The sequence below is a fragment of the Apis dorsata genome, unplaced genomic scaffold (assembly GCF_000469605.1).
Source record: "Apis dorsata unplaced genomic scaffold, Apis dorsata 1.3 scaffold_56, whole genome shotgun sequence".
NCBI lineage: Eukaryota > Metazoa > Arthropoda > Insecta > Hymenoptera > Apidae > Apis > Apis dorsata.
The window spans coordinates 532,834-548,220 of NW_006263356.1; the positions used below are offsets into that span (position 1 = coordinate 532,834).

The following is a 15,387-nucleotide window of genomic DNA, read 5'->3' on the forward strand; positions in this document are numbered from 1 at the left end:
AATATTTAACATCCGAATTACGAGTGATGACGTATTAAACAAGGTGGTTTAACATTGCGTCACATGGTTAAAAAAGTAGAAAAAAATTCTTACGATAAATTCTTATGTCGTTCAGGAATCGCAAAGAAAAAGAAGATTGTAATTCGAAAAAAACGAAATAAAAATTTAAAATAAATGCATCATGATATCATTGTCGATAAAATACGATTAAAGGTATGGAACTTTATACAGGATGTTTCGAAATTAATGATACGATAAATGGTACGAATAAAAAAAAAGGATAAGATAAAATATAGGCGATTGAAATTTATATTAAATAAATATATTAAATAAAATTTTATTAGAGATAAAAAAATGTATACGTAAGTAAATAAAATTTGGATAATGAGATTAGTTAATGGAACGATAAATTTTTCTGCATAAAATTTACCGATGTTGAAAATTAACAATTTGTTTAAATGTACAATCCTTGCACGTCCAGTTATGTAATTACTATGAATATGCAATAACTAATCGAAGACATAGAAATAAATTAAAAGTGAATTTTTTCTGAGCTCTTTTGTCTTTTGCAAAGAGCAAAGTGAAAGGTTAAACATTCTAAATTTAGTTTCCTTTTAAAATTAATCATATTTATGCGCCACGTGAAAGGAGATGTAACTGTTTGTAAGTTCAAGAGCTCATTTTACTTTGTTACAAAGCATTGAAAACGCGGTTAAATTGGGGACACACGAACACAGGCCAACGTGATTTGAATATTGAACGTTCAACCGTTTGAATAGTTCTTTCTTTTAGGAACACAAAACGAAACATAATTGAAAAGGAAACACCATATAAAAGAAATAGAAAAAATTCTTAATGAGATGGAAAATTTCGCTTTTTTGAAATATCTAATATTTAATTTTAAATATAATTTTTAAAAAAAAATATATAAATCTTATCGAATTAATAGAAGCATACATTAATTTCCAATGATGTCTAAATCATTTTCATATAATAATAATAAATTTATAAATAATGATTAAATAATTTATAAATAAATGATTTTTAAATTAAATATAAGCAACGTATTTCCATGAAACTATGTAGATAGATAATTAATTTTAATCAATATTTTTCATCTTCATTAATGTGACATTAATGTATTCTAACATGTGATAAAGTACACTAAACTGGAATACACGTTTTTTATACAGGATACTCAATTTATTTTTATTACAAAAGTGTTACAGACTTGCAAGTAGAATAATAAAACCATGATAGCTAGAAACGAGAAAATCTAGTCAACCGTGGAATCTGGATAATATACAACAACTATACACAACATAGTTTTTTAATTTGAAAAATTTTATTTTACTTTGAAAATTTATTATTAACGTTAAAATTAAAATAAATCTATTGATCATACGTAAAAATTAAATTGAATCGGCATTAGTTTCTCTATTATAAATTGATAGATATTTAATTATTAATGTATTTTAGAATATCTTATATGTATATGTATAACACGTTTCGGCATTGGATGCATTTGCGAACAACTATCTTGCGTACCAAATTCAATTACCAACGTACAGGAAGATGTTGATGACGACAACATTGAACAAACATACGTCTGACCAGTTTAGTGACAACTAAACTAATGAATGTTCGAATGTTAATTCGTAAATTTAATGTGCACATGAATATCTAGAATAACTAGAGCGTGATTTCATATAAATTTTAATATTTTATGATTAAAGATTGTGTTAATTTCTTTATTAAACTAGCATCAAATACGACAATAGAGAAAATTTAAATATTTATATAACATTTTAATCTTCAACATTGACATGACAAAATGATCGAACTTATTATATTTAATTAATGAAAAGAAACTAGTTGCTATCATATGATAACTATTTATAACAAATGTTAATCAAAAAATAGTTTAGTATTTGTTATATTAATTAAACATATTCACATTAAATAATTTTGAAAATAATTTATACTTTCATTCTTTATCTAACGAAATAAAAATTAATAATTTTATAAATATTGCAAATCATAATACTTTCAAAGTTCACACGAACAATCTGTTTGTAATCTTTTTCGAATAATTTATTATATCTTCATAAGATATTACCGTTTCTAATGTTTATTTCGCAAAGCAAAAATCACTTTACAAGTCATAAATTATATCTTCTTCGCAAATAACATTATTACACAGTCAATATTATTAAAAATTTTTAAATATAATTTATTTGCAACTTTTTGACATATATTGTACATCATCGAATATTCTAGAAAATATTGTTCTTTTTTAATCATTTATTTATTTCGCAAAATAATAATAAAAAATTAATAAGAGTAAATAATAAAAGAAAAACCATTTCATAATTCGCGAATCATTTTTAAACGATAATAATCACATTGTCCATAATAAAAAAATTATACAGCCGATAATAAAGTACTCTTAATATCGACAAGGTTGTAGCCAATCACATTCGTAAACATACTCCAATTTGAAATCTAACGGAAAACGAGAACAGAGAATTCAAACACAGACATCACGACCATTCTATATGTGTAAGTACACGTATATTACCATATATATCACTGACAAGTTGAACTCGATCAGAAAAGAGCTGCAATTTTTTGTGGTGAACTCTCGAAAAGATGAGATTGCACATAAAGAAGAATTCGGAGAAAGAAAAAAAAGTTGAAGCCAATCGCGACGGAAATGGTGGATTGATAATTCATAATTATTTCCATATACAAACATGAAACCATAATTAGTTTGAGGTCAGAAAAGAATGATGTGACTAAAAGATTTTACACAAGCCCGCATGATTAGAACGCGACATTGTGATATTTCTTCAGCGATATGCTTCATGCATATGATACATATTTGCACACGCGTGCTCACATGCCGTGATGATTTTTCGCACGCCACTCGCTTTGGCCCAAATTACACATGCTCGTAGCTTCGCGAAACGCTCTAAAGCCAGTTGCTGCTTTCACAGCCTTTTTTTTTTCTTACACAACGCGTACACATCGTACATTCTGTATGCGAATCACGGTCAGCCTGTATTTTCGATGAAAGTGAAAGAATTGAGATCAACGACCTTTGGCGAGGGAGAAATTCACAAAAGAATATCGACAGTTAAAATACAAATCATGCTCGCGTTTAGCATTAATCCTTAAGAGCAAAAACGTACAACCTTAATCAAAAAACAGGACGGAGAAGTTTCACGAAGAGAAAGTCTGTGGTACACGAGGACTCCGTAACGTCAGCTGACAGGAACAAGAACTGCGAGAAAGAGCCATGTAATCGGTCATTGAAAAGAATATTAGTCGATATATAGAGGCATAATGAAAACATAACCGTGATAGATGTAGAAGTGACAGGAGGTTAGTCGTAAATAATGCGACATCAAATCGTATGCAATTTGACGAACAAGCACGATGATTATGTTTTCCGTGTAACTGAATAAGAAAAATACTTGCCTGTTTAAGTTGTAAGCACACGATGTTACAGGTTTCCACGTTGTATAGTGAAATTCCAGCGATCTTGCGTCTACGACACAAATGTCACCGACTTTGGCACACGATACATACACAGAACGACTATGTTTTGGCAGTGGTTCGCGGCATGTTCTTCCGGCACGAGGTCTACGACGAGGTTAAATAGACGTTGACATGTGCGCGATAGAAAAACACGACGGCACCCACGCACTATTCGGAACAAATTGTCAGAAGAACGAGGCCGAACTTTCGAACCGAACTACCGATCGTTCCGACCACTACAGACCAAGTGTAGCACCGCACTGACTGCTCTCGCCGTTCACCAAGGCGATAAACAAACTCGTCGCCTCTCCCTCGCGAGTCTGCCCTCCTTCTCCGATGCCTTCTCCTTCTTCCACCAATGGATTACTATCCTGTTTCCACGGACAAACGCCAACTGCCGTGTACTGCTGAGCGAAATTTCGGTCTTTCTCGCACCGCGGCGTTCGCAATATGGTTTGATCTCACTCTCATTACTCTGTCTCCTTCACTCTACAATTGTATATCTTTCTTACTTTCCCTCCCTCTACTTCGCTGCTCCGTTTAATGTACAGTGCTGCCGCCACACTTCGTTCCCACTATCACATCGCATCGCATTCTGTCACCTGGCGTTTTTAATTTTCTGAAATTTTATCAATGCTCTATTACAACTGAATGATATCAGTTGATAAAAAGCATTCGTACTTTTAAAAGAACTAACTGTCACTCGCAAAAAAGGCAAATGAAACGTATTTAAGCTCGTTCCATGACACGACAACGCGATGCACGACATGTTTTGAGCCACTGACGTTCGGTACTGGTTTGCAAATAGTATTAATATTACTGGCGCCACCTACTGCAATCAATTGCAACATAATTTTGTTTAAAAAAAAATTTTTTAAATTTTTTACAAATAAAAATATCTTAATTTATTAAATAAGTTACTATTTTAAATTATAAAGTAAACCATAATTGCAATTAAATTTGTATAAAAATATAATTAAATTTTCTATATATTATTCTATATTATTTTATATTATCTTCAATAGAATATATTAAATGTTATAAATATAAATAAAATACAGAAATTGTTTTACAATTAGAAGAAACTTTTTTTTAATAAAATATTTATTAAAATAAAATTGTAATATTAATAATAGTTGAAATTAAAATTAAATTTTTATAAGATTATAAATAATTCTTTTTTACCGACAATTCTTGTTTACCGACAAGTGATATATCAAAGCTTATAATTTATATAATTTTTAAAATTTGAGCTTCTTCTTCACAAACTGAAGAATTTTGTAATTTTATCATCTGATGATTAATCACAATTTATCGCTAGATGGTTATAATGCTTTGATATTTCATAAATATAATTTTTTAGAGTTGTGCATAATTAATAAAAAAGAATAAATATTGAAATAAAGTCTTGAATTATGATTATAATTATAAACTACTTTGAACTTTCGAAAGCTAAAAAATTTAATCTAAAAAACATTTTAAATATAATCTGACGATAATTCAAATAGAAAAATTAGTTCTTTAGTTGACCGTTACTGTTGATAACTTTGTGGCGGTACTATATCTCTTCCATTTTGTAGTTTGTCTTTACGGAATATTAGTCATCATGGTGCGTATATTTTAAAAATCATAAAAAGTAGCAACAATCCGTTATTAATTTCACAAAAGAATCATATAATAATATATTATTAATAATTTTAAATGAAAGAGTTAAAATATTAATGTGTATTATAATGTGTATTATAATATTTAATTACTTATGTGATTTACAAATTTTGAGGTTATATGGATGTGTTTAGTGTTGAATATTTATTTCTAAATTTATTAACTATAAATGAAATATATATAAGATAGAGTGAATTTGAAATAAAAACAATGCAAATATGATTTTAGAGTCGCGTCAGGACGAAAACGGTCAAAAAGGCCGCAAAACTTATCATTGAAAAATATTATACTCGATTAACCATGGACTTCCATACAAATAAAAGGATATGCGAAGAAATCGCTATTATTCCTAGTAAATCTTTGCGAAACAAAATCGCTGGGTATGTATTTTGAAAAGTGATTATCTAGTATGAATTTATTGTATTTGTATTTTATATTGTATTTTATAATTTATAAAAAACAAAAAGTTTTGAAATTTAGTGAATGAAAATATATTTTCTAATTTTTGATTTCAATATTTTCAGATTTGTTACTCACTTGATGAAACGTCTTAGACATAGTCAAGTACGTGGTATTTCTATCAAATTGCAAGAAGAAGAAAGGGAACGCAGAGACAACTATGTTCCTGAAGTATCTGCTTTAGAACATGATATTATTGAAGTTGACCCAGAAACCAAGGAAATGTTACAAATGCTTGGATTTAATAATATCCCAGGACTTCAACTTACACAATCTCAATTACCACCATATAGCAGACGTTCTTAAAATTTATTTCTTTATATTAAATAAGATTGTTAGTGTTGCATTTTTCAATAAAATTGCAAGCTGACATTCTAAAACTTTATGTTTTTAAATTGATTTTATCATTTTACCATATAAAATACACCATTCCTCAATATTTATATATATCAATTTTTTTTATGATAAGAAATAGATCAATATAAAATAAATTTTATAAATTAAGATCAACATATCTTATTACATATATTTTTTAATAAAAATAATTGCATTTATTAAAAGAAAAAGTATAAATTTCAAAATCTATATATAAATCTATGTGTTTTACGAGATAATAAGTTTGAAATAGAAATGCGCATGTGCAGAAATCGGCCATTTTAATTGGACTTGGTTCTATTTATTATACATTATACATTATGATAGTTATTAAAATTAATTTCTTCATCAGACTTAAATTTTCTATAAAAATTATAAAATAAAAGGAATTGAAGGATATTGATATATGAAATATTTAATTATATATTTTCATAATAAAATAAATATTTTGATTTAAAAATTCATCAAATTTATTTTAGATTTGATATTTTTCATAAATTATATGTATTAATAACTGTAATATAATTTTCAAAGTAACAAAAAGAAGAAAAAACGATATGTAAAAAATTCTACGTTATCGATTTTTTGTTGCAATTATAATTCACTTAAATATGCATAGCGTACACACATAATTTATATTAATATTTAGAATATGTATTTTAATGTATATATTATATCATAAACGATTTTTGCTTTCCTTTCTACGAAATGAGTCACTCATTTTACATTGCAAATATAGTAGTAGCAATCCTATCTCTGATATCATATTTATCAGCGATACCATTTGCTTGTGGTTCAAATTGCGAAAAACCAGAATATCATATCGAGTCGAGTTTAGAACGTTAAACATTTTACAAGAGATAACGCTCAATAAGTCCGCGACTGCATTGTGGTGAAATGCGTCGCCCTTCCAAAGCGCCCACGCGCTTAGGCCGGACCTGGATAAGTTGTTCAGAGGCTGCGCGACCTAGCACGATCCAAGGCTAGGTAGCCTAGCACAACCTGGTGAAGAGAGTAAGGTTGAGAAGAAAGAGTAAGAGAAACGGAGAGAGTAGCTGTAATCACACGCCTGCGAATGTTGGAACTCTCGGGAGCAGGGAGGAGAGACCGTACAACCGGCGAGTCAGTCGACTATTAGTGGTCTGTGACTCTGGAGGTAGCCCGACCACCGCAGAACCGAGTCCGACGCAGCTCGGTTGCGTTCGGTCGGTAGTCGGGGCCAGTCGGGCACTCCACTGCTCTTTTCGGTCTGGTCGTTTTCCTCAGTCCGTCGTCGTTACGCATCGAGAACAGTTGCATTCTTTCTTTTTCGTTAAAGACAACGAATAGTACCCATCTTTTTCCGCACTATGTGACGGATATTAGGGGGCACCGAGCGTACCCCGCCTTCTTTGTATATCATTCCCACCCTATCCTTCTGCCTGCCACTACTCTCCTTTGCCTAGAGAGAGAAAGAGAGAAAGAGCACGTTGTAAACGCAGGCACGTACGTACGCAGGCACTCGCCGAACGAAGGGGCCACGAGGGCCCCGTGGAATTGTGCTTAGGAAAACATGGAGTGTCCACATCTTGCTCAAAGCGTCCAATTCGGCGGTAACGACGTAGAAGCGAATTGTACGAAGGATCTACCGTTCGTCTGTGCAGGTAGGACCTTAAAAAAATCCATACCTTTATCCTTCTAAAAACTTGAAAGATGTATCTAGAAAATTAAACCTGACCCTCTTTCTCTCTGTTCCTCAACCAATCCTTTCTTTTCAGATTTTATTTTGCACGTCGGCTCGATCTCGATCTTTCCTTCACTTCTATTGTCTCCCATCTCCTTTCCACTCATTTCTTTTGCGTTCTTTATTCGTTCTCTGTTTCTCTCTTTTTCTCCCTGTTTCTCTCCTTGCTCTTTCTCTTCCTCTTTCTTTACCTCTCGTGACCGAGGCCCCGGCCGTTCCTCTCGCGGCCTTGAGCCGTCGTAGTCGACAAGATGAAGCAAGCCATTTCTATTTCCCTTTAAAGAAACTAATGCATGTTTCGAAAAGTATAGCAACATGTACGTTTGCGTTTGCTTTGTATTTCACAGTTAATACACGCGAGTATCGATGATGGACGCATGACTGTACGTACCGTAGTTCGTATGCTTCGCGAATCGAACTCGTTGTGCGAATATGTACATCTCTCCTCGATATAAACGAATGTGTACGTGTGAATACGTATGAATGCGAGACAAGCTTGCACGCATGTGTGCGAATGTATATGAAAGTCCACTCCTCTTCTTCGTGTATTAGTGTATATACAATATAGTGGTATGTATATGTATCCTCCGTTCATGGGTGTCTCTCTACGGACCGAACAAGAGCGTCGTGGACGTGCGCGTGTGCATCGTCCTGCTGGGAGTTCTCAGTATGCGGCGCGGTCGTCATTGGAAAATCAATACCAGACGGCACTAATCAGCTGGCCTGAGATCTGTCATTAGAACTCGCCAGATAAACGTGTTCATCGTTCAACCGGACTATTCCCGCCTTTCGTTTTTTCTAATTTTTTCCATTTTTATTTGATGATTCGCTTCAAGATTTCTTAAGAATCGGCTTAAAAATATATTTGCAAAATCAATAAAAAAGAATGATAATCTTATAAATTTTTTTTTTCGATATGATATGCTTTCTTCTCCACCGTTCGACTCTTTATTCTCTCTACTCTACTCATTATCTTTGATACTATATTTATCCTGAAATAAGCGCAATACTTTTATTGTATCCATTTAAATCTCCCTTTTCTTACATGCTCTCTCTTGTGACTAAGGATTTTTGTATAGTTATTGATAGAAAATTTTATAAGAAACTTTTTCCTCTGTTCAATAATCGGTTTTGGATTACGATATTTTTTTTCTTTTAGCGACCTCTTACGGTAGCAAGGAAGAAGCGTTTTACAATCAGCATGGTCTCGGCCGAAATTTATAAAAATTGAACATTTCTATCATTTGATTATAACAAATTTTTTCAAAAAAATTAATCGTTGAGCAAACAAGAATTACAAAATACATTTTATAAATAAATTTAACATCTGTAATATTTTAAAATCAAAAGGAATATCACAATTCACAAAGTATATCCATCTTCCGTTCGTCATCTTCGTCAAAGAGTGAGAAAGAGAAAGGAACGAGAGCACATGAAAGGAAGGGAGAGGGAAGAATAATGGAACGAAACAAATAGTCAAGGAGAGAGCTTTTCATAGCTAGCTGTACTAGTGCGATCGATGAGTCAGACTAGGGATTTTTTTTGCGAACTTTCGATTGCTCAATTCGATTCAGTACGATGTTAACATGCGGTTCCTTGAATTCGTTCAAAATGGACAAAGTTACACGATTTCGCCGTCGACTATCGTCGTCGTCGCTAGTCGTCATGTTCTCCCGAGAGATCGTTCATGCTCGACGAATCGCAACGTATCCAGGTTGCAAGATCAATTTAAATATCCCTGTGGTCTCGCGAGCAGAGTGACGCTAGTAAAAATTACCAAGCCTGACTCTCATACGAGTCACGCAGGAGAAAAATCGTCCCTTGTGGGCTATAAAAGAACCCCATGTTCCACACCTCTTCTCCCCCTCTTTCACCCCTCTTCTGCCTCTTTTCCTGCGCTGCAAGCTGGTTCGGGTACGACGTTGCAAAATCGATAACGGCGTCGTTGCTAATCGGATGCCTCGATACGAAGTGCATTGCTCGGGAAACGAATTTTTCCGTCATTCTTCTCTTGCATCAATATCAAACTTAATACTGTTGTCCGTTGTTATTTTTCCTTATCTACTGTGCCGTGGCTTGGACAATGCGTCGACGAAATTCTTCGACGACGTAACACGCAGTAGGCGTGGCGAATCGAATCGTTCGTTACCAAGGCGAGAAAGAGATAGAACGATGACAAAAGAGATAGAGGAGTAAAAGAAACGCAAAATGGATGTGTGCAGGTTAGATCATTGTCAGTTACCCTTCGAGTTTTTTTTTTCACGTTTCACCTTGGAATTGTCCGTTAACATATCGGAAATTTTCAAGCTTCATCATACTTATACACGCATTTATCGACGATTTTCGTTCGATTTCGAACTTAGCTGCACTGACGTGATCTTCCAAGAATATATCATGATGCACAGTACGTTTCCACGTGAAATTGCGAATTATCGCCAACTTTCAAAAGATTCGTTTCATAGTGCGTAACTTGATTGTTTTGTAACATTATCTTTTTCTACCGATAATGAAAGTTTAATTATAGTAATTTAATAAATCTTATAATATTGTTTACAATATACAGTTTATTTTAATTTGAAAATAAAAGTAAAATAATATAGTGATATGAATTTTTCAAAATTCATTTTTTAGCAAAATTTTTTTTCAGACAAAATTGAAATTGTATATGCAAGAAATTGTATATTACGTTTCAAATTATTGTTCGTATGTTACCAATACGTCTTAAATATCATTGTAAAACTATCTTCGAATTTGATACACAAAAGTATCTATTCTTTCATACATACCAATTGAATAAAATCTTAAAATATATATATATCATTATATTCCTATTATTTTCTATCATTATTTTTAAAATTTTTGCAAAAAATTAATACAATAATTATGTAATTTCGATCAATATTTCTTTATTATATAATTCTTCGTTAATTAAAATTATGCGTTATATATTCCATAAGAAAATAGGACAAAATAATTCGCATAGGGCGTGGAACTATAATACTTCTTACGTGAGATTGTAAAATAAACGCCTGTATAGGTATATAGGATACGTGCTTCTGGAAGATTGGATTTCAGTTGCTTTTCGTGCGGCCGACCAGCGTCTCAATTTTCATGTTCTCGCACTTTTTACATCTAACAATTTTACATTTTTTTTTCTTTCGTTGTATATTGTAGTTTATTTGGATAGCTAAAAATAAACGTGTATCAAATAGGGCGATGTATACATTCCAGTAAACACAAAGGAATAAAAAAAATGATCTAAACCAATTCGATTCGAACGGTATGTAGAAAATCGATATTTCGAACTTTATCATTGATTCGTCAAACTTGCTTGCAGTAACGCAGTTGCTTGCAGTCTTCTTGAAATGAGATCAATTAAGCATGTGCATTGCTTGCTTTTAAAATTGTGGATATATCGCGGTGTTTTAGAAAAAAAAAATCGTGTAAAGTAGAAAAAAAAAATGTGCATGCAAAATCTCAAACGTGATAGCACTGCGAGACATTTTGCGATCGATCGACTGCGAAGGGGGTGTGTCGAACTACCTTCCTCCCATTCACCCTGGTTTTACGCGCTCTCTTGAGAATTACGTAAGCTGAGACGAAAAGATGGTACACCGACTTCGAACTTACATTATCTCGTAACAATTAGTATTTATATCTTGTTTATTTTTGAAATGTGCTAAATATAAAAAAATGTTTGAAATTTTATAAAAGTTGCAAATATTGGATAAAAATCAAGAAATCTAGAATCTTGTTAAAAAAAAAAAAAAGTGTTAAATTAATTTTTCTACGCGTGAAATACACGCGTGAGTAAGAATAAATTTTGCAATTTCAATTTAAAATTAATAAAATGTTTTTAATGGATAATATTAAAATAATGTCATTTTTACGATGTAATTTTTAATCGTGTAATTGTAGAAGAAGTATAAAAATTTTAATTTATCAATCTTCCTACTTTCTACAATCTGCACATGTCTATTGAATCTTTAGAAAGATTTTAATATGAAATAAATGAGATTAGTGGGTCAATTTTATCTTATTTTAAGAAAGTAGTAATATTACCATAGAATTCGATATAAGAGGAATAAATATGGAGAAGCGTTGCTCTTAATCTTTGTTTTAACCCATTTAATATTACTTCCTTACTTTCATATCATTTTTAACATTAGAATGATAATTTTTTTTAAAACAAAACGCGAATTACGAATGCAATGCTTTTATCGAACGTACTTTGTTATTGTCGATAGTATGTGGCACCGAGAAAAGTACGTGGCTCTGTCTGTACTGTGGAGCCATTCACTGTGGACGATACGTGGCAGGCCATGCATTACAGCATCACGAAGAAAATACTCAACACTGTGTTTGTATCGACTGTGAGAACCTGGCAGTATTCTGGTAAGTTAAACCCTTCGCTTTCGCCATTCTCCGCAACATAGATCGACGATCCTCCTCTTCTTCTCATCATTGATACGATTTTTAATCTCGCCCACTCGTATTTCCCTGCAGTTCTGCTCAGTTCATGTTCAGCCATATTTCCTTTCCTTTCTTTTTTTAAACGTTAGAGAACAAAAACGAATATGAAACATTTTCTTGAGTTTCGAAATTCTCAACTTATAAAAATTTTATTATTATTATCCTTTTTTCCTTCTTTCATCCTATTATTTCGAATTTTAAATTTAACGTCTTCTAATCGTCGCGAGAATGGCTCGCGTTCGATCGAACAATGCGTTACATGATGATAAGTCGTTGCTGCCTTACTTACAATTAGTCGTTTATCGAACATTTGATACCGAAAGAAAGAAAGAAAGAATCCAACAGCAGCTTAAGCGCTTCAATTACTTAACTATGCCATCTTCGTCGTCGAACAGCCCGCGCTTACAAAGGACATGCACGTTTCAGTTACATGTGCGACGAGTATGTTATCAACGATACGACCAGTGGCCAAATTGAGAAGATACGTCGCGCCACCTTTCGTAAAGACGAGCACAAAGAGAACGAGGAGAATTGGAACACTTCGCCATCTACGACGCCGTCCTCGAGGAGGGAGAACAGCGAAGATAACGACGCGGACGCTCTGTGGAAAGCAGAAGTGGTCGTAAGGAACCTTCGGCCGAGGACAGCGCGAAAGAGGTTACATTCGTTGGATGGCACGAGCGGGGACAATAGGCCGGCGACAAAGCGTAGGAGCTCGAAGATAACCAAGGAAAAGAAAGTCGTCGGCCTGAGGAATCTCGGCAACACCTGTTTCATGAACGTGGTGTTACAATCGTTCAACAATATCAGCCATTTTTGCGAGTATCTCACGCAGATGCCGTGTCTCGAAGGTATACCGTTCGACGAGCCACCCACGCACAGAGGTCGAATCGTCACACCCGGTAGAGCAAAAGAATTCATGAGCGACGCCCTCCTTGCGGAAGAGTTGAGAAAGGTTCTGCTTGGCTTGAATCTAGGCGGCTCGAACGGCCAGGCGATATCTCCCGAATGTCTTTTCCTCGTCATCTGGAAAGTCGTGCCAAGATTTCGGGGCTACCAACAACAAGACGCTCATGAATTTCTCACCTACATGTTGGACAGACTACATACGGAACTTTTGCAATTATTGCCCAGACTGGGACACGAACCTCTCGGTCTGCGTGGCAAGCAAAGCATCGTCACAGCTGTGTTTGGAGGCACTCTTCTTAGCGTGGTAAGTCGCCGGATTGTTCTCGGAGGAAGCTCTGTTTAACCCTCGAAATAACGGACTGATCTGATCTGCATTACGGTCGACAGATGCTGTATCATTTTGATCCTTGATATATATATATATATATATATATATCATATATATATATATATTGAGAAAGAAAAATTTAGTATTATTAAAAGTATAAAAGTATTATTTTTAGATTTGATTAATGCGCGTTTTTCTGTTCTATTTATCATATAATAATAATTCTTTTAATTTTGTTATTCAATTCAATGTATTCAATAATATTTTTGGATTTATCTTTTTACTTTTACTTTTCTTAAACACATTTAATATTGGAACATTCTTGTTATAGATATTTATCAATAATGATAATGTTTCAATAAGAGAGTAATCTGTGTTACTTGAATATTCTATTACCGGCTATTTTCTATGCATGACACTTCATGGATTAAAATGATCCGGCGTTCAACGGACGAGGGTTAACGCGTTTCCGGTTACACTTTGTTATTTCAATGCGGAATGATGGGAGAGAGTGCCGAATTAACATTTTTTTGGAGAGTCATTTTATTATTCATTTTCTTCTTGGGAGAAGCGCGGACAAATTATGGATCGCGTTTCCTCGCGCAGGTCCACTGCATGAACTGTCGTACGGATTCCAAGACGCACGAGCCCTTTCAGGATCTTTCATTGGATATACCGGACAGATTGCAGAGACGGACGAAAGAGCAAGAAGAGGTTTGCAGTCTCACGTACAGTTTAACGAGATTCTTCAAAGTTGAAGAACTGGCCGATAGCGAACTATACTTTTGTGACAATTGCATGGGGAAACAGAGATCCACTAAGAGGTTCTGGATACACAGGCTGCCTAATGTTAGCATATATTTATTAATTACGTTTATTTATGATTACAATAAAATTAATTTAATAAAAATTTAGCAATATTATTTCTTTTTGCATTTTTTTTTCAATTCTTCAGATATTTTATTTTTTAATATAATAATATAACTGTGTATTTTTTAATAATTAATTAATTAATCAACTTTTGATGGAATTTCATATATTTTTAGTATTTATATGTATATAAATGATGATTATGTGTTTTATTTTAGGTGTTGTGCCTTCACATTAAAAGATTTAGGTGGTGCAATTCCTATCGCTCGAAGGTGGATACACAGGTGGATTTCCCAATGAAGTCACTCGATATGTCTGCATTTACAGTGCGTGGCGTGAATGGAACGAAATTGGGCGCTTCGAATAGTCATCTGTATGATTTAGCTGCCGTTATTGTGCATCATGGTTCTGGGTATGCTCTAACTTCTTTTTCCATGTTAATTCTTCTATGTAAATTAAACTTATTCATTTTATTTATTCTTATATTATTATTTATTATTACCTTTTTATTCTTATATATTTATACCTTTTCTATCTTTCATAAACCGATTGTATATGTTAAACATAATATTACAAAATATTGTATTTATTTATAAGAAGCAAAATTCAATGGATTTTATCATGCTGTAATCACAATTCATCAAATATTCTCATATTGTAAAAAAAAGTTTTTTCTTATTTATTGTATAACGATACTAAGATATCTATTTTGACAATAAATATTGAAATATCCATTTTAGCGCTGGAACTGGACATTACACTGCCTTCGCTGTTCACGATGGACAATGGTTTCACTTTAACGATAGCTCTGTACGACCAGCAACCACCGACGCGGTCGCCAAATGTAAACCTTATATTCTGTTTTACGTGCGGAAAGAGTTCTCCATTCCACCTCCTTTGTGACGTCGTTTCCCCAGTCAGTCCCGTCCTGATGGTTCGAGCTTCGACGACGATGATGATGAGATGACGAAGAAGTAAGCGAATTCGAGCACAAGAAGTTAAAATGGTGCATACAATAAAAACTGGCCAAACTGAAGAATCA

General features: G+C 33.3%; 3 protein-coding genes across 4 annotated transcripts in view; 2 read left to right on the top strand and 1 right to left on the bottom strand.

The window, feature by feature from the left end:
* LOC102676497 (furin-like protease 2) overlaps window positions 1-4,327 on the bottom strand; it is a 402,319-nt gene extending 397,992 nt beyond the window's left edge. Inside the window, exon 1 of the mRNA XM_006609486.2 lies at window positions 3,484-4,327. The gene's annotated coding sequence lies outside the window, so the exon portion shown is untranslated. The remainder of the gene's footprint in view (window positions 1-3,483) is intronic.
* Window positions 4,328-5,057: 730 nt separating this feature from the next.
* On the top strand, window positions 5,058-6,049 carry LOC102676083 (40S ribosomal protein S17). Its single transcript, XM_006609395.2, has 3 exons — window positions 5,058-5,152; window positions 5,437-5,588; window positions 5,733-6,049. The coding sequence occupies exons 1-3, from the start codon at window positions 5,150-5,152 to the stop codon at window positions 5,971-5,973; spliced, it is 396 nt and encodes a 131-aa protein (XP_006609458.1). The 5' UTR covers window positions 5,058-5,149; the 3' UTR covers window positions 5,974-6,049.
* A 1,115-nt stretch (window positions 6,050-7,164) lies between these two features.
* Window positions 7,165-15,387, top strand: LOC102676211 (ubiquitin carboxyl-terminal hydrolase 3-like). Of its 2 annotated transcripts, XM_006609396.2 has the most exons (6): window positions 7,167-7,685; window positions 12,013-12,160; window positions 12,665-13,451; window positions 14,082-14,324; window positions 14,564-14,757; window positions 15,086-15,387. In XM_006609396.2, exons 1-6 carry the CDS (start codon window positions 7,595-7,597, stop codon window positions 15,246-15,248), a joined length of 1,626 nt encoding a protein of 541 aa, XP_006609459.1. In that variant the 5' UTR covers window positions 7,167-7,594; the 3' UTR covers window positions 15,249-15,387. The 2 variants fall into 2 exon arrangements, with proteins under 2 accessions (XP_031370988.1, XP_006609459.1); XM_031515128.1 differs by lacking the exon at window positions 15,086-15,387 and having other exon boundaries at window positions 7,165-7,685; window positions 14,564-15,084.

Bases quoted from the DNA above. Each gene is read 5' to 3' on its own strand.
- LOC102676083 (XM_006609395.2), top strand. The intron at 5,589-5,732 runs GTATGTATTTTG...CAATATTTTCAG, and splicing joins TTGCGAAACAAAATCGCTGG to ATTTGTTACTCACTTGATGA.
- LOC102676211 (XM_031515128.1), top strand. From the start codon at position 7,595: ATGGAGTGTCCACATCTTGCTCAAAGCGTCCAATTCGGCGGTAACGAC. The intron at 7,686-12,012 runs GTAGGACCTTAA...TATTGTCGATAG, and splicing joins TCTACCGTTCGTCTGTGCAG to TATGTGGCACCGAGAAAAGT. The intron at 14,325-14,563 runs GTTAGCATATAT...GTTTTATTTTAG, and splicing joins GGATACACAGGCTGCCTAAT to GTGTTGTGCCTTCACATTAA.